This window comes from Vipera berus, assembly GCF_964194415.1.
Source record: "Vipera berus genome assembly, chromosome: 8".
Classification (NCBI taxonomy): Eukaryota; Metazoa; Chordata; class Lepidosauria; order Squamata; family Viperidae; genus Vipera; species Vipera berus.
This window is the reverse complement of record NC_138211.1, coordinates 16,597,109-16,615,518: the sequence shown is the minus strand read 5'-3', so window position 1 is coordinate 16,615,518 and position 18,410 is coordinate 16,597,109. Positions and strand designations below refer to the sequence as shown.

Sequence of the window (18,410 nt, the reverse complement as noted above, 5' to 3'; positions counted from 1 at the left end):
ACATCTTATCTATTTATTTATTTATTTCCATTTATTTATTTATTTCCATTTGGGTATAATCTTGTTCTATTTCCTAATAGTTATCTATTTCCCCCCATCTTACATCATCTAATTAATAATACAGTATCCCATTTAATAAATCAAAGCCCATTATATATATATTGTCTGAGTTAATCAATAAATCAAACATATTCATATTTTTGAGGGGTCTAATTTTTAAGTATTAAACAAATAGCATCCTTACTTTTGACTAATTTCCAAATATTTTAAATTTAATGACTAAAATTTCCCTTATCTCAACTTCTCCCTTTGACCCTCTAATTAGTAATATGAAATCTCCCCTAATAAATCAAAACTCCAATTTTCTTCAGCCTTATTCTGGCTTTCTTTCTTTGCCAGCTAGCCTTCCATGTCAACGCTTTTAAATCATCAAATAGATCTCCCTCTATTATTATATATATTATTTGGAATAAGAGATACCATTTAATTGTCATTTTTTGGAAGGGTTAGCCCATTTGTATTCCTTAAATCGTCTCCCTATTATTCCAAATCCTTATAATTGTCCTGGTATGTATATTTTCCATTCAGTCTGTTCTTCTTCTTGCTCCTCAAATTTCTTCTGGTTGATATAAAAAGTATTTTCCATTTTCAGTGTTGTCAGTCCCTTTTCTGGATATTCCATTGACTGTATTTGTTGGTCAATTGAGTCCTCTATCTTGGTATTTGATTGTTCCACTTCTTCTGCATTGTTAGTACTTTAGTTGTAGTCGGAATTTGGGTTTGTATATCTAAGCTGACCTCTTGTTCTTACCTGTAACATCTTATTGCATCACAAGCTGAAAGAATAGTTTCATGTATTGCTTTCAACACAGAAATAATCTTTTCCTGGTCCCTATCCATCTCTTTCATGTATTTATAAATAGTCTTTATAGTAGTAGTCGTTTGTCAAGCAAGATTTTGTAGTACAAGATATTTCATCATCTCATATAGTAACCAATATTCCTCAAATAAAGAGATAGGAAGGCAATTCCCCACATATAACTCTGAAAGTCAGTAAAGGTTTATATGCACAGTTCAAGTAGGCCAGTTACAGCTGTTCTCTTACAGCTGGCCGTTTGACACCCCTGGTATAGGGTGTCCTGCCACAGTCAGAGCTTTTGAAATTATAGATAAGATAACCTTTATTGCCATTATTTTTTACTGTGGGCACAATGGCACACATCAAAAATGAAATTTTTGTGGAGAATGCTGATATTCAGAGGTCTCCAGGGACAGATTTAAATCTGGCCCTTCTTTCTTTATTGCCTACTTTCCAAGTAAAATAAGACTTTAATCCCAGTGCAACAATGCTATAAGTGTATTTGAAATGGCTACTGCCAGTTATGGAATATGGTTGTTTGGCAAGGAGCCACTTCTCAAGTACAGTAAACTTCATCCTCTTTGGAAACATCTTACTGACAGCTCATGAATGACAAATGAAACCTGGTTCTCCTTCCTTTTCTATTGACGTTGTGACTCAGGAGGGCTTTGAGCCTGCAAAGTCTGTGCCCACACAAATATTTTAAGTTTTTCTTCCCTTACAAAAAAGTTTCTATCAACTGATGAGTGGGGTGAAACGGATACTAACTTCCTGGAGAAAATACTTCTCTGAGATTCTCTGCCTAACTTTTTTTTTAAGGTTAAGTTGCAAAAAGGAAGAATGATCCAAGCATGCTTTGAATCATTTGCAAATCTACCAAGGTCTATCCTAGAATTTCCAATTGAATTTTAATGTTTAATTTACTTTTGAATCCTTTTCAGTGTGATATAAATGTAGATGTTGGATTGGATTCAGGATAGCTATGTTTAGGTCTCCAGTTACCATGCATCTCACTGGATGACTTTGGACAAATATTTTTCTTAGCCCAGATTAACTCCCAAGATTGGTGCTGTGAAGGTAAAATGAGAAGTGATGTCACTTCAGCTCCATGGAGGAAATGAGGGAGATTAATGTAAGAGAATAAAATAGACTCTTGAATATAGCTCTTATGCAGCAATTTTCTTAGATTACATTGATGAGTTTTCTCTTTATATTTCTTTTCTTTCACCAAGATAATATAATTTGATTTAGTTCCTAATAACTCCTAGATTATGAAAAAAGATAATAATAGACAAGCAAATACAACACAACAACCACAGGTAAAAAGGAATAAAAAGGAAAAAATATAATTGTTCTAAAATATTTAAAAAGGATTAGAGTAAATATGGCATTCTGTACAAATTATAACAGAGTACTTGGCTATGGTCAAGATTATAAAATAAGATTGATTCAATGATTATAATAACATCTTGAAATGAACCAAATCAGAATGACCAGATTATTTAGTAAATAATAGAAATAATTCTTGACAAGCACCTGCACAGAGAAGACATTAGAGAATAACATGTTCCATCGATTCAAAATTTTTCTACCACTTGGACAGTGTCTGTGTTCGAAAGGGAATTTTTGGTATCCTCCTTCAGGAATTGCTGTTGGGAGGGAGTTGAATTGTGCTAGGGATAAGGTCCTTCTGAATTTTGGAATACTTGTGTGACTGAGATATCTAACCAGTTGGAGAATATGTGCAGAGGAGCTCAAGAAGGGATTTCTGAGAATTTATTTATTTATTAAGAAAATGTATATGGGTGCCCACTCATTCTCCACGAGTAGAGCTGGAGACTCTGCTTACAGCTCTAAATCAATGGCCCACTGTCTGAGATCAGCTGCCAGTCCCTGTTCATGGCCCATCATGATGATGGCTTGTCAAGAAACCCATAAAGCTGCAATGTGGGATGTATTGCATGGCTCCAGGAGCACTAAAACCTATCAATCACAATTAAAGAGGCCTGTCAAGCACACATAACCAAGAGCATTTGTTGCACTCAAAGCAAGAGAATAATTTATGATTGCTACCTCTAATACAAGGACATAAAGAGGTTCACCTCTTAATATAACTGAAAAGAGAAACAGATAATTGAGATGTACTGAAGCTTCCTCTTGTAAAGAAAGGCATGCAAGATAGAGAAAGGCATGCAAGAGGCAACTTCAACCGAGACAAGAACTGCTACATCAGCAAAGAGGGCTGAAGGGTTCTTGAAGCTGAAAATTTGGCAATAAGTCCTTATGAATTTTGTAGAGGGGATGGAAATCCTAAGACCTCCAGATGCTATTAAATTAAAATACATTGACCACACTGCTTAGGGCTGTTGAGAGATGCCCATTTGATTGGCAATTTCTGGATGTCTAAGGGGCTATTAGTAAAGATAAGTCAAAAGATTCTTAAGGAAAAATTCTTATGCATAGAGTACATATATCTGTACAAATGTTCACCCAGTGGAATAAAATTCAGGTAGAAAAAAAAACAAAAAAACAATTGGACTAAGCTAGTGAATTTCTGAGGAAAAGTTGCTGTATAGGTTTTGTTTTCATACTGGAGGTAGTCATGATCTCTCCTTCAAAAGTAAAATATATAGCTACAGAGCGACAAATTAATGGAGGAGAGTAGGTTTGTTCAGTTGAGTAGCAGCTATGAGGAATGACCTCAGTCATGGAATATTGTATTTTTTAATCTCTTCATTCTTTGATCACTTTAAAACAGAACCATGTTTTCATTTCAAGAAAGCTCATTGGGTAACTCATTTTTAAGATGATGGAAAGGAAAAAGCTTTTTTCTATTATTAGAGAAGAATTTAGAAATTTTAGATCAAACTCAGCATCAAACTGAGATAAGAAAAGCATTAAAATCAGGTATACATTTGCTGAATGTATACTGGTTTATCATTTATCCTCCCCTTGAACAGAAAAGCTAAATTCAGCATAAGATATGGCTTGCGGCTACTTTTATAGCTCTTCCCCTAACAAGCTTTGCAATTTTAATTAGTCTGGAGTTATTTCAAGGGAGGAGTGCTGGTGATGGCAAGGGCAGAAGTTCTGAAGGAAAACAAGTTGGCCACCAAAGAGAGTTTCAAAGGCTCACATACCTCCTTGTTTCTCAATGAAGAGCAGGTTCTTTTGCCTTTGCGCTCTTGGAATGAAGCTGCTGTTTCTACTATGGACTTTCCCCCCCCCCCCAAAATTGCCAAACAGACTAATCAGAAGTAGATTTTCCTCTTTTCCATTTCATTCACCAAAGTTTTCTGCTTTGCCTTTAACAGGAGGGTGGGTAGTGCCCCCCTTTTCCACCCCTGTCTTTATTGTGCCTTTATAGATTTCTATCCCAGGTGGAGACAAAAGGAGAGATTATAAGGGAACAGTGGGTCCTCTTAAGGCATTTGCAATGATTCCCTCTGCTCTGTGATTCATCCCAGAGTTCCCCTTCAAATGGCCTTTATAGGATAAAAGGGATCATGGAGATCTTCTAGTCCAGCCCCCTGCTCAAACTGGAGATCCTGTACCATTCCAGGAAAAAGGGTTGTCCAATTTCTTCTGAAAAACTTTCCATGCTGAAAGCAAGCCATTCCACTCATTGATTGTCCTCATTTTGAATGCATATTATTGCAGCTGATATTTGCATCAACATATAAATCCCCTATTTCAGAAAATGGAGGGGCTTTTGAAGGAATTATATGAAGAGATAATAAAGGTTCTTGAGTTCTCTACAAAGTGAGAATCTGTTATGGCACAGAGGATTTTTTCCCCCTGTAGTGAAATCAGGGATCCCTTAGGGAAATGCATTGGCATGGATTCAGTCAATGCTAGCAATATTGAAAGGATACTAGTTTGCTCCAAAAGTGCCTCTTACTCACAAAATACTGTAAAAACCCACTCTTGGCATTTAAGACCCCATGCACCAGAGGCCCCAAATTTAGTTGCATTAACACGTGAGCCAGGGTTTGCTCTGCTGTGACCAATTAATCACCTCCTTTGGGCTTTTGCTTTGAGGGATGCCTTGAACGAACCCTCCCAGCTGTCATTTTTGGAGTGACATGCACTAAGCCAGCTGGAAAAAGGCCCTCCAGTAATATTGTTACAACTCAGAATTTGTGCAAATCTTTTAGCAAACACCTTCTCATATAAGGTCATGAATGAATTTGAAGGACTCTTTCCTTGCTTCTCATTGTCAAATGAGGAAGAGCTCCTGTTGGCTTGAAAGCAGCAAGAGATTGCCAGCCAAATCCAGCCTCCAAAATGATGCAAGTTCTCTTAGTAACTATAAGCTTAGCAGTTTTTCCATATCAAGGTAAGATGTTCTCTTTGGTTCCCTTGTTCAGTTTCTTACTGCTAAAAAACTATTGCATCCAACAGATTGTTATGTTGTTGGTTTTGTTTTGGGTTTGATTTTTGACAATTAGTCAAAATTTGCTCTACTTCAGTTTCTAAAGATTTAGCAAAAGAATGCTCTCAAGGATCACATTTGTTCTAAAGTGACATAAATGGTTTCTTGGTATTTGCTTAAACTTTGTCAAGCCACGAGCAGATCCTAAGAGAGAAAAGTCCTAAGATTGTACATTATTCAGCCAAACAGAAGCTAGTGCTATCATTGTTACAGAGAATCTTCAAACTGTACTCTAGATAACATGACACTAACTTTTCTCAATGCAAGATTCTGTATTATCTTAAATTATTTCTTCCCTTCTTTCATTTTACTCTGCAGAAAACCAGGGAGGTCCCTTCCTTCTGTGGGCTGAGATACTTTTTAGATGCCAGTTGACCAGTCTATGGCTCGTCTTCCTGCCTCCCAAATCATTCCCACATATCATTACAAACAATACTCAATTGATTCAGAAGTTGCCAAACACAATTAAGGGTCAGAGGCTCACTTCAGTAGCCCTGTTTGTTTGTTTAAAAAAATAGCAAGGAAAGATGGGGATGCCCTTACTTTATAGAGAACAATATAGGAAAGAAGAAAGGGAAATTGCTGCTTATTCTCTGCTCTAAGCAAGAGAGGAATAGTAAGCTTGCTTGCTAGTAGGTGGAGTTGAACCCTTCCCATGTTTCTGGGAGCATCAGGTACAAATGGGTAGGTACATAAATAGGTATGAGGAAGATGTATTCTTCTGTCTGGGGCTGCCATTAGTCTGAGAAGACACGTTTCCCAGGCCAAATACTGGTCTCTGTCTGTCTGTCTGTCTGTCTCTCTCCCCCCCCCTCTCTCTGTCTGTCTCTGTCGCTCTGTCGCTCTGTCTCTGTCTCAATTCTTTAGGTGTTTGGCTAGCAGTTTCTTTCCCATACCCCGTGGTTATTGATAGTTGAATTTATTGTTTTGTTTCCACTTGCAACTATAAACGCAACCTTACCCCTCCCTTCCATTAATCTGCTAACAAATCTTCGTCTCAGTTCTGATTGTACATCCAAGAGTACTTGCAGGTGTCAGACTGCCACATTTACAAAATAAGTTAAGGAACAAATATCAGGTGACCATTCAATGTCCATATGGGGACCAACTCTAAATTTTTCAGCTATTAGTCTAATTTTGAAATCACTGAATTATATACATGTTGTTAGGTGCCCCAGTGATAATTATGATGCTGCGGACTCTCCATTGATTCTTTTGAAAGGGAAAGAAAGGAAAGTCAGCAAAACTGTTAGGATGGCAGTGAAGTAGCATTTCAACTGAAAGGAATTCCTAATAAGCTGCTTTTGCATAGAAATTTAAGTTTGCTTAGCTTTTTGACTAATGGACATGCTAAACCATAATGCAGTATGGTTTACTGAATTGTGTGAATCAAATTATTGTGATTTACAATTCCTGGTGTTATCACTCAGTGTACAAACTTGCACATTATTTATTTCTGATTATTCAAGCTCTGAAATGTTTCTTTTGCACCTGTCCAAAGCAATGTCTCCAGTTAGACTTCCAGCTCTCAAACATCATTCAGCAAATTGCATTCCCAGAGAAAATCTGGATTTCTGTGCTGTGTTTCACTAGCAAAAGATTCCATTCTTCACTGATAACTGAATAACAAATTGTGTTGTGGATGTGAAAATGGTAGAATAAGATCCCAAAGTAAACAAAACCTCATTTTTTTCCTTATGAAGGGAACTCTATAATCCTGGAATCTGGGAATGTTAATGATTATGAAGTAGTGTATCCACAAAAAGTCACTGCAATGTCCAAAGGAGCAGTTAAGCAGCCTGAGCAAAAGGTAAGAAAAAGAACTTTCTTTCATCAACAAATTATTTCTTGTCAGCTCACAGAAATGTTGATATTCCTTTGCTGCCATCTAATGGTTATCTGGATTTTGCATTGCAATCTATTTCCACCTTGAATTATTTACTTATTTATTTATTAAACTAATTCATATGGCTGCCCAATTCACACAAAACTGAGGAGACTCCTGGCAACTTACAAACAGAATTTCCTAATATTTATAGGTTATTATAACTAATAAAGTTTTGGGACACACCCAGCCGTACAGTGAGGAGGGATCAAGTAGAGAATTAGCCTTGAGTCATTTCATAGCTGCAACAGATCCAGGACAGACATCCTCTCCCCCCCACAGTAAATTCCATTAAAGTTTCTCTATCTGTTCTGAAGAAAAGGGAAGCAGTCTAGGGAGATTCCTGTATTATAGGCAGAATACAGTAAAGTACTTAATTTAAACTGTGCATGTCTACATGCATCACTTTGAAATATAAAAGATGTGTTTCTAGGGCAGACATGTCAAACACAAGGCCCGGGGGCTGGATCCGGCCCGCAAAGTGGTTTCATGTGGCCCGCAAAGCCATCCTGGAAACAGTGAGGGAATGGCCCCCACTGCCTTGGCCCTGGCCCAGAGACCCTCCTTTCACCAGAGACCCTCAGATCTGTCCCACTCCTGTCCAGGCCCCCATAGGCACCCTTGATGCGAACGATGTAGAGCTGGCCACGCCCACCCAGTAGGCCATACACACTCTAGCCACGCCCACCCAGTAGGCCACGCCCCCCTGGCCATACCCACCCAGCCCCCTGAGGGCAACCGCAATGCTGGTGTGGCCCTCAATGAAATTGAGTTTGACACCCCTGTTCTAGGGGAAGATGGGGCTTACAGCTCAAGATTAGTTCTAAGAATCAGATTCAAGTCCATCAATGGATGACTTCTGAGTCAGTCTCTCTGTCCCAGCTCAACCTCATTCACCAAGATGTTCAGTTAGAGAATGAGATCTTGAAGATTTTGAAGGAAACTAATCAAGGAGAGAAGCAACCTAGAACTAAGGAGAAACTTCCTGACAGTTAGAACAACTAACCAGTGGAACAACCTGCTTCCAGAAGCTGTGAAGGCTCCAACACTGGAACTTTTTAAGAAGAGACAGGACAGCCATTTGTCTGAAATGGTATAGGGTTACCTGCCTGAGCAGGGAGTTGAACTGGATGACCTCCAAGGTCCCTTCCAACTTTATTATTATTATTATACGTTATGCAGGAAACTTAATTTAAGATCTTACATTTCAAATAACTGGATGAAATACTCTAAATCTAATGAATAATTTGGCTATGGCAAATTATTTATTAGATTTAAATTGATACAGATGTAGAGTTGTTAACAGTGTACACATATTATTTGCCTATTTTTTTTAAAAAGTAAAGCCTGAACTCTTTGCTTTTCAGTATGAAGACGCCATGCAATATGAATTTAAAGTGAAAGGAGAGCCAGTGGTCCTTCTCCTAGAAAAAAATAAGTATGTTAACTCAGACTATTTCTTTTTTTTATTGAAAAGTTTTAAAATACATTTTTAGAAAAAAACATCCTCCCCCCCACTTCCCCTCGCTCCCCCTCCCCTTCCCAGATCTGAATACAGGGTATTAACTTAACCCACCTAAGCTAAAATATGCTAACTAACTATAAAAAACACTGTAAGTTGTATTGCACTTTAACTCCTCTTAAACATACCTAAAAAACCAAATAATAGTGAATAACTAAGAATACATCATGTAATAGTAATACTTATTCATATGCTAAATGAAACTTTTTAGTCCCATATTTATTCTGAATATAATCGATCCATCTTCTCCATTCCACAATATATCTCTGCTGCGATTGTTCTTTCAAATATGCTGAAATCTTTGCCATTTCCGCCAGATTTGAAACTTTCAAAGTCCACTCTTCTATAGTAGGCAGTTCCTCCTTCTTCCAATATTGCGCTACTAAAAGTCTTGCTGCCGTAATTAAATTCAACATCAATTTAGTATCTATGACAGTACAATCTGTAATAATACCCAACAGAAATAACTGTGGAGAAAACCTTATCGTTTTCTTAAATATCTTCTGCATTTTCCACCAAATTTTGATCCAAAAAGCTTTAACTTTTTTGCAAGTCCACCATATATGATAATAAGTTGCATCATCACAACCACACCTCCAGCATTTAGGCTGATAATTTGGATACATACTTGCTAATTTTTTAGGATCTAAATGCCATCTATAAAACATTTTATAAAAATTCTCTCTTAAATTTTGAGCCTGTGTGAATTTTACAATTCTAACCCATATCTTTCCCCAGGTATCCATTGTTATAACCTCCTGAAAATTCTGGGCCCATTTTATCATACAAACTTTAACAACTTCCGTTTCTGAGTCTATTTCTATCAATGCATTATATATCCTTCTTATATGTGCTTGACCTTGATCTCTAATTTGTTTTACCAAATTTTCATCAGTTATCGAAATACCAACTTTCTGATCTTCCTTCCATCTAGCTTGTAACTGTCCATACTGGAACCAAGTTTGTACTATTTTTAATTCTTTTAAAATATTATATGGCTTTAATTGCCATACATTCCTTTCCATCCTAAGAATTTCTTTATATGTAGTCACATCGTGTTTAAATCCCACATTTATATTTTCTATTGCATGTTTAGGTATTGCCCAAATTGGTATTTTATAATTTAACTTATATCGATATTTTTTCCAAACTCGCAACAGAGCATACCTTAATATATGTGTCTTAAAAACATTAACCACCTTCTTGTCATACAATAATATGCATGCCAACCAAATAATAAATCACAACCCTCAATATTCAATAATCTCCCTTGTGTTAAATTAAACCAATCACTAATTGATGATAAAGCAGCAGCCTCATAATATAATTATTACTATTTCTTAACTTTACTTGGACAATGTGGAAAAGGTATATTCCTGGACACAATCTAAGAGAAATAATAATTGCATTCCTTTGTTTGGAAATTAAAACTAAATTAAATGTTACTGTATAGGAAAAGTGGATATAGATATCGAGTATGTTAATTATATCTTACCTCAGAACTGAGAATTTTTTTATTTCTGCTCTCCTATGGGACACTGCTGGACCATAACAATTTTAGACAAAGTTGAACCATTCAAGGCTCATAACCTGCTATCACTTGCATTAACTAGGTTAGTTGTGAAATATTGCAGAGATTTAAAAATTTCTTTGTGCTGCTTCACAGAAACTCTGTCAATCTGAATAATGTATCCTACGAGACCTGCATAACTGCTAAACATACATCAGAATTTATATGTTAAAGCATGAAAGGCAGGAAATGTCATCTCCTATTAAGGCCCAAAAGGGGACAGGACCTAAATAAGCCCAGATTTCACTAGCCTTTTGTTTAAAGAATGCCATGTGAGTCTTCTCAGAGCATTCCATTTGAACTGTAAATCAACATATGAATTAAAATATTATGCAAATGTAAGCCACAGAAATGGAATGAAGCTATTTTTCAGCACAAGAGACATCCATAGTTGGAAGGGAACATGGAGGTCTTCTAGTCCACCCCACTGATCAAGCAGGAGACTATACCATTCCATGGCTGTCCAATCATTCCTTGAAAACCTCCAGTGATGAAACACACACAACTTCCAAAGGCAATCCATTCCACCTATTAGTTGTTCTCATTGTCAGAAAATTTCTCTTAGTTCTAGGTTGGATTTCTCACAAGTAAACAAACCACGAACACCACTAAAATCCTGTAAATGCCATATCACAGTTTAAATAGGTATGGCAGCCACTACACTGTAAACACTCTAAATTGCCTGCTGCAATTTAATACTAGCATTAAGACTGAGATACAAAGTTGGTGCATTGGGAATGACTGCCTGTCTTTGATTTTAGCATGTATCTTGGTTTTGACCATGCTATACTGTATGTGCCTTTCAATGAATATTGCCTTTATTATTAAGTATATATGCTTCAAGGAAGTCACCCTGTATGTAGTTATCTGTATCACTTTATCCTATACCACTGGAGACATTTCATGCTAAATTGTAATGTGTGTTTTAGAAGTTCTAGTGTCCCCTTTGGTTTTGTTTAACTATTAAGGATGCATGGAATTTCAAGGATAGCATCTGGATGTCCTTGTTTTGGCATGGAAGCAAAGCCGGGCTAGAGAGGGAAGACAAGCAAGGAATATCTAGATTGGAAAAATGGAAGGCTATGACAAGTGCATAGATGTGACATCAGGAGTGGAAAGGGACTCCATAAACTGGTTTGAAACTTCAAGAGACATGATTCTGTATGAAGGTTCAAGGCATTCATTTCCTTGAGATTGCTTGCTTTTTACTCTTTAGTAAATAGAGCTATACTGCTCTAATTTATAGACCAAACAGATTCATCAGTTTTTTGCATAGACCAGAAGAATAAAAAGAAGATGCAATACAAAATGTCTTCTCCTGCTCAATCATACTACCTCTGAGCCTTATTAAAGAGAATTGCACAGCTTCTTTGGTGTAAATCTCTTTCCTCAGGTGAATCTAGCATGCACTGCCCTCCTCTTAAATAGCCATGGGATTGAAATACCTGCTCCATTCTTTTGATACCAAACAAGATACTTAAAATGCCATTATACAGTAGTTGTAAACTCAGGGCTTTTTTTCTCATAGAACGCTCAGAACAGCGTTCCAGAACCTTTTTTTTTTGCAAAAAAACCAACAACAACCACCACAACAACCCAGCTCCCTTATTGGTTTTCCTAAGTCTATTGAAGGGCTAGCAATCTTGGCTCTTTTTTATGACTCGTGGACTTCAACTCCCAGAAATCCTGAGCCAGCCATGCTGAGGGGAAAGGGAAAGGTTTCCAAGCTGAGCCATGCTGGCTCAGGAATTCTGGGAGTTGAAGTCCACAAGTCATAAAAGAGCCTACACTAGAGGAGGACATTAAAATTATTTACAGGTTTACTTCTTTAGGAACTAAACTTTTAGAATCTAAAACAGCTAATTCAGAAAAGCCAACAGGAAAGAACCTCACATTTTTCATCTGCTTCTGTCTTTTGGAAGGTAAAATTAGATAACAAAATAATCTATTTCTTATGTTAACATCTCTGCAATGAAATCAAAGGTAACAGGAAAGAAATGAGAAACATTTTTCTCAATGTAATATGTCTAATTTAGCTGATTCTAGAAAAATAGTATCTTTTGTACACTCTTGAAAACTATTTTGAATCTAAACAATTCTTAAGAATCAAATATTCTTAATTTGGACTTTACTTTTACTGTTTGGACTGTTGTGTGTTTTGAAAAATAGATTATTTAGAATCTAGTTATGTTGCACTTCAGTCTTTAAATAATTAACCTAGTATATACATAACAATATATGATGTTTTCCCTGGTGAGCTTAACATCAATAACAACATTTATTAAAAAGGCTAAAATAATTTCTGGGGGTATTATCTGTATAGTAAAATTTTCGACAAGCAGTGATCATGTTACATATGTGCATAAGCGTAGTCAGTAGCATATGCCTTTTTAAAAATATCAAACGTGCAAAGAAACAAAAATAAGTCCAAAATATCTGTATTACATCCAGAAATGCCAACTTTGCAACCAATATTTCTCATCCATAACTATGGCACCCTAAGGATACCTGCATACATGCAAATGTTTTTCTGGGATCAGTAACGCAACAGGGATTGCTTTTTCCTTCCAGTAACATATACCTAAAACCAGGTTATCGCATTTGGCAATTGTACTAAAAAAATCTCATTCATTTAATTTGAAATCAAGTGAAAAATTGATTTAAATTATTTTATTAAAAAAATTAATGGCAATTCTTTTATAACAAGTTGCCTCAAACAAAATGAATTTGACATGCCTGCACTAGATAGTTGAATGTTGCAAAATAAATTCTAGACCAGGCCTGTACATGCAGCCTACCAAGCACCCTTGGACAGAGCACAGACTTTTTTTTTAAAGTAATAAAATCACCGCCACTGCCCTGAAAGTCATGTTGCCTAGTGCCTCCATGGCTTACCATGACCACAAGCTCCAACACTGTAGATGCTCCTCTAGTCACCAAATCATTGATTAGCCCACCAGCATTGCTTTGCAGACCACAAAGATTTTTAATTTATCAGTGTGGGCCTTTCCTTTCTACAAGTTTAATAATAATAATAATAATAATAATAATAATAATAATAATAATAATAATAATAATAATAATAATAATAATAATAATAATATAATAGTTATTATTATTATTATTATTATTATTATTATTATTATTATTATTATTATTATTATTATTATTATTATTATTATTATTATTATTTGGAAGGGACCTTGGAGGTCATCTAGTCCAACCCCCTGCTCAGGCAGGAAACCCTATACCATTTCAGACAAATGACTGGCCAGTCTCTTCTTAAAAACTTCCAGTGTTGGAGCATTCACCACTTCTGGAGGCAGGTTGTTCCACTGGTTAGTTGTTCTAACTGTCAGGAAATTTCTCCTTAGTTCTAGGTTGCTTCTCTCCTTGACTAGTTTCCATCCATTTCTTCTTGTCCTGCTTTCAGGTGCTTTGGAGAATAGCTTGACTCCCTCTTTTTTGTGGCAGCCACTGAGATATTGGAACACTGCTATCATGTCACCCCTCACCCTTCTCTTCATTAAACTACACATACCCAATTCCAGCAACCGTTCCCTATATGTTTTAGCCTCCAGTCCCCCAATCATCTTTGTTGCTCTTCTCTGTACTCTTTCTAGAGTCTCGACATCTTTTTTACATCGTGGTGACCAAAACTGGATGCAATATTCCAGGTGTGGCCTTACCAAGGCATTGTAAAGTGGTATTAGTACTTCACATGATCTTGATTCTATCCCTCTGTTAATGCAGCCTAGCACTGTGTTGGCTTTTTTGGCAGCTGCAGCACACTGCTGGCTCATATTTAAGTGATTGTCAACTAGGACTCCGAGATCTCTCTCACAGTTACTACTATTGAGCAAGGTACCACCTATACTATACCTGTGCATTTTATTTTTCCTGCCTAAATGTAGAACCTTACTTTTTTCACCATTGAATTTCATTTTGTTAAATAGTGCCCAGTGTTCGAGTCTGTCCAGATCCTCCTGTATTTTAAGCCTATCTTCTGGAGTATTGGCTATTCCTGCCAGCTTGGTGTCGTCTGCAAATTTGATGAGTTCCCCATCTATCCCCTCATCCAAATTGTTGATGAAGATGTTGAAGAGCTGCACAGACCTCTTCTAGAATTTCCTCTTGTCTTTCCGAGTTAACTCCTTGGTCTGTCAGTGAGCAAGAATTGACTTTGTAGGGAAGCATATTATCATTTGATGTATATTTAACATATGTTCTACCTTTACTTACCAATTATATAATATTTGTATGCAATCCACATGGTGAGGTTTGGGGAAACTTACAATAGAAAAAATATATTTTTAAAATCATAAGATTAAAACATCGCCTGGCCCGCACCGCCTCCGCTGCTTGCATTGCGCAGCCCTGCCGTATAGAGTGGGCTCTGCTGCTCCCACAGCACCAGCCGCGCCAGCTCCGGCCCCAGGGAGGGGAGCCCGCCACCAACACCCTTCACACCTGTGACTGCAGCAGCACCGCCCCCCCACCCCCTGCCTCCTGTGCCTGCCAAGATGAGAGTTCCGGCACCTTTTTTTTTTTTAGAAAAAAAGCACTGTGTAAACTTATTATAAAATTATCTCAGTCCTACTTAATTCCTGACATAGATATTCTCTTCTTTCCATTCTTTCCAGAGATCTTTTTTCAGAAGATTACAGCGAGACTCATTATTCCCCTGATGGCAGAGAAATTACAACAAACCCTCCGGTTGAGGTAGGGTCTCACTTTTAAGAGTCTTGCTTTTAAGAAGTAAATTGAAATGAATGTTTGTGCACAATATTACAAATATACAAGAAGGAGACCAGGCTACTCAAACAAGAAGGGCTCTATATGTATGAAGTATCTTATATTGATATGTTCTTATAAGGATGTATGGATTGTTAAACCCAGTTTATTTTACTCATTGAATTTCCATGGCAATATTTCAATCATCCAGTTCTTTCCAACATTTTGGGAAGTGAGTTTCACAAATAGATTTATTATGAGAACATCATGTTTAGAAGATCTACATGTTCATTTTTAAACTGGATTACAGTGATACATGCAAAATCCTTTGTTTGTACTACCAAAACTCCTATACAGAAAACCATTTACTATTAATCTAAATGTACATCCTCTGTCTCCAAAATTATCTACTTCTGGCTTAGCATCTTCAAAGGTCATACAAATTGCTCCTATTTAGTGTGTAACAGAAATCTCTTGATTTTAATAATAAACCATTATTGTCAAAGTACAACATGTGTACATTGAGATTAGCTGAGCCTCCCCCGTGCTCTCACCCCCCAACACACAGTGACAACATACCCTCCATCCTACCACACCATGTGAACCAACTACACCACACACCGGCCTCCCAAATCAATTCTGCATAAGTTCACAGAGATTATGTCCCATTTAAAGTCTAACAGCCCACGGATAAAAGCTATTTTTCAGCCTGTTGGTACGGCTGGCTATATTTCTATATCTCCTACCGGATGGTAGGAGAGTAAAGAGTGTAAAGGGTGTGAGTCATCCCTGAGAATCTTCCTCACTCTTCCAAGGTAATGAGCCCTGGTGATGTCATCCAGTGGTGTCAGGGAACAGCCCACAATGTATTGTGCTGTGCTCAGCACCCTCTGTAATGCTTTCCTGCCCGTGGCTGTCAGACCAGCATACCAAACCACAATACCATACGAGACGACGCTCTCTATAGTAGACCGGTAAAAGAGGGTCATTAGCCGTTGTTCTACCCTGTTCTTCCGCAAGACTCTAAGAAAGTGAAGCCTCTGTTGGGCCTTTCTAGCCACCTGGGTTGTGTTAACTTTCCAGGTCAGATCTTCACAGAGGTAGACTCCCAGAAATTTAAAGGAGGAAACTCTCTACACAATCCTCCCCGATGTAAAGTGGGACAGGTTCCTCCTTTTTTCTCCGGAAGTCTAACACCATCTCTTTCGTCTTGCCAATGTTTAGGTGCAAGTTGTTGTTACTACACCATATGTTTTTGTACCTCCGCCCTATATGCTGTCTCATCCCCACCTGTAATAAGACCCACCACCATTTTAATGTGTACATGGATCCTGCTTCCAGATAATGTTAGGAATTATATCTCTCTGTATATTTCTGAAACTTTCCTTGTTTGATCTCAAGGAAATAATAATTATTTTTTATCATTAGTAAATGTGGAATTTTTCTTACATTATGGTAAGATTTCAGAATGTAGGACAAACATCAAGTCTGAAAGTTTCTTCAGCAAGTCCTGTGGTTCAGCACTACAGTGGACCTCCAAGAGAACATTTTATATTTGTGTGTTGGTTGCCTGCCCAAAAGTTCTTACCTTTGTGCCATCAGTGGGACTGCCCATGCCGTGTGACTTGTTTTATGGAGACTTGCATTTATCCTATGTTCATTTTGCAACAATCAATATTAAGTAGGTCTTCTGTCTCCCTGAATCAATATTTTCTATATAACTGTTGTCTTAATATTTCATTGATGTGGTGGAATACTTTGGAACAAACAGGTTTTAACCAGTGTAGTCCTGTTGCCTCCCTACAGGATCACTGCTACTATCATGGACGCATCCAGAATGATGCTGACTCATCAGCAAGCATCAGTGCTTGCAATGGTTTGAAGTAAGATGGTCTCTAACCTTTTATTTATTTTATTAAGAATAATATACTGCTCTTGGAGTTCTCACAGTTAAAATGAAGGACATCCTCAGTTTTTCATGGAAATTAGTTGGGTGTCATCCAAGATTTCTGCAGAATTAAGACAGCCTTTGGTTGAATACCAAGAAGAGCTGCTGCCAGCCAGTAGAGACACTGGGGAGCTAAATCAGATCTGTCTAAAGGAGCTTCCAAGCCCCGGTCTCCTTTACATATAGGAGGTGATGTTACAGGTATAGAAGATAAGTAGGTTTCAAATTGCATACCTTGCTAGAACGTGTACAGGAAGAGGCAAGCAGACTTTTCGGTTCTTTTCGGAAACACTTTCTTGAGCCACTCTGCACACCTTCTCCAACCACGTAGATATCTTAGCCACATAAAGATCCCAAAATTCAGAAGGTCCCTATCAATAGTCAGAATCAACGTGCTCTCAACATCTGTTACTGAAGGAAGTCACACTTTTTTGTGACAGCCCATTTAATATTGAAAGACTATCATGTCATGTCTGCTCCTTCTTGTCATTGGACTGAATGTACCCATTTTCTGCAACCATTCATCATATGTTTCAACCTCCAGCTCCTTGTTAGACTATATTGTTATTCTTCATTGTTACTCATGTTATTCTGCATTGCCCTCTTTATGAAGATGCCTGCCAAGAATTCTTATTTCCATTCTTTATTAAATATCCTGGTCATCCTTTCATCTTAAATTGCTATCAGATCAATCTGATTTTATTTCCTTGACCACAGCCAAATACTGTTCTACAGTTTGTAAAGTAAATTGCAGTATTTCCTCGAATTCTTTTTAGATATTTTAGGGACAGTTATATTTTTCCTTTTTTATCATAATTAGTTTTGATTCTTGAGCTTTATCAGTAATACACACACACACACATATGTGTGTCTGTGTCTGTGTGTTAAATGTTTGTTAAGTATTTAGAATGCACTTGCTTGGTCCCAGACACAGGATAAATCTTATTTCCTGTTTCAGACTAGCCCAAGGCCATCTACAGGCAGTAGCCACAGCAGTGGCAGCTCATATTTGTGTAAATTTTTTGGCTTGCTAACAAAGAATAAAGGGAGACTGATATGATCATTTCAAACTTATTTGTTCTCATCAGTCAGCCATACCCTTCTGAGATTCCATCATATCGATCATATCAGTCTCCTTGGGCTAGGCTGAAACAGGAAATAGGATTTGTCCCATGTCTGGGACCAAGCAAGTGCATTCTAAATACTTAACAAACATTTAACACATATCTCCCTTGGTTCTCAGCTAACAAAGAGAGGTGCCTAGGTGTTAAAACAACTGCTTAAGACACAATCGGCCCAGGTTCGAATCTCAGAAGTGTACACAAATATGAGCTGCCATCTACAGGCAGTAGCCACAGCAGTGGCAGCTCATATTTGTGTAAATTTTTTGGCTTGCTAACAAAGAATAAAGGGAGACTGATATGATCATTTCAAACTTATTTGTTCTCATCAGTCAG

The 18,410-nt window shown here is 37.4% G+C and overlaps 1 protein-coding gene across 7 annotated transcripts in view; it reads left to right on the top strand.

The window, feature by feature from the left end:
- Positions 1–18,410, top strand: part of LOC308671401 (zinc metalloproteinase-disintegrin-like protein H3) — a 287,574-nt gene that overhangs the window by 38,477 nt on the left and 230,687 nt on the right. For 5 of the 7 annotated variants that reach the window (XR_014027193.1, XM_081333561.1, XM_081333562.1 and 2 more), the window contains exons 1-5: positions 5,055–5,198; positions 6,998–7,104; positions 8,547–8,617; positions 14,915–14,993; positions 16,812–16,888. Coding sequence is in view for 6 of the 7 variants with exons in the window: in XM_081333561.1 (XP_081189687.1) it covers positions 5,147–5,198; positions 6,998–7,104; positions 8,547–8,617; positions 14,915–14,993; positions 16,812–16,888 (386 nt within the window). In the remaining variant the exon portion in view is untranslated. Of the gene's footprint in view, positions 1–5,054; positions 5,199–6,997; positions 7,105–8,546; positions 8,618–14,914; positions 14,994–16,811; positions 16,889–18,410 lie in introns of those variants that run through there. The other 2 variants (XM_081333560.1, XM_081333564.1) reach the window with 2 other exon arrangements.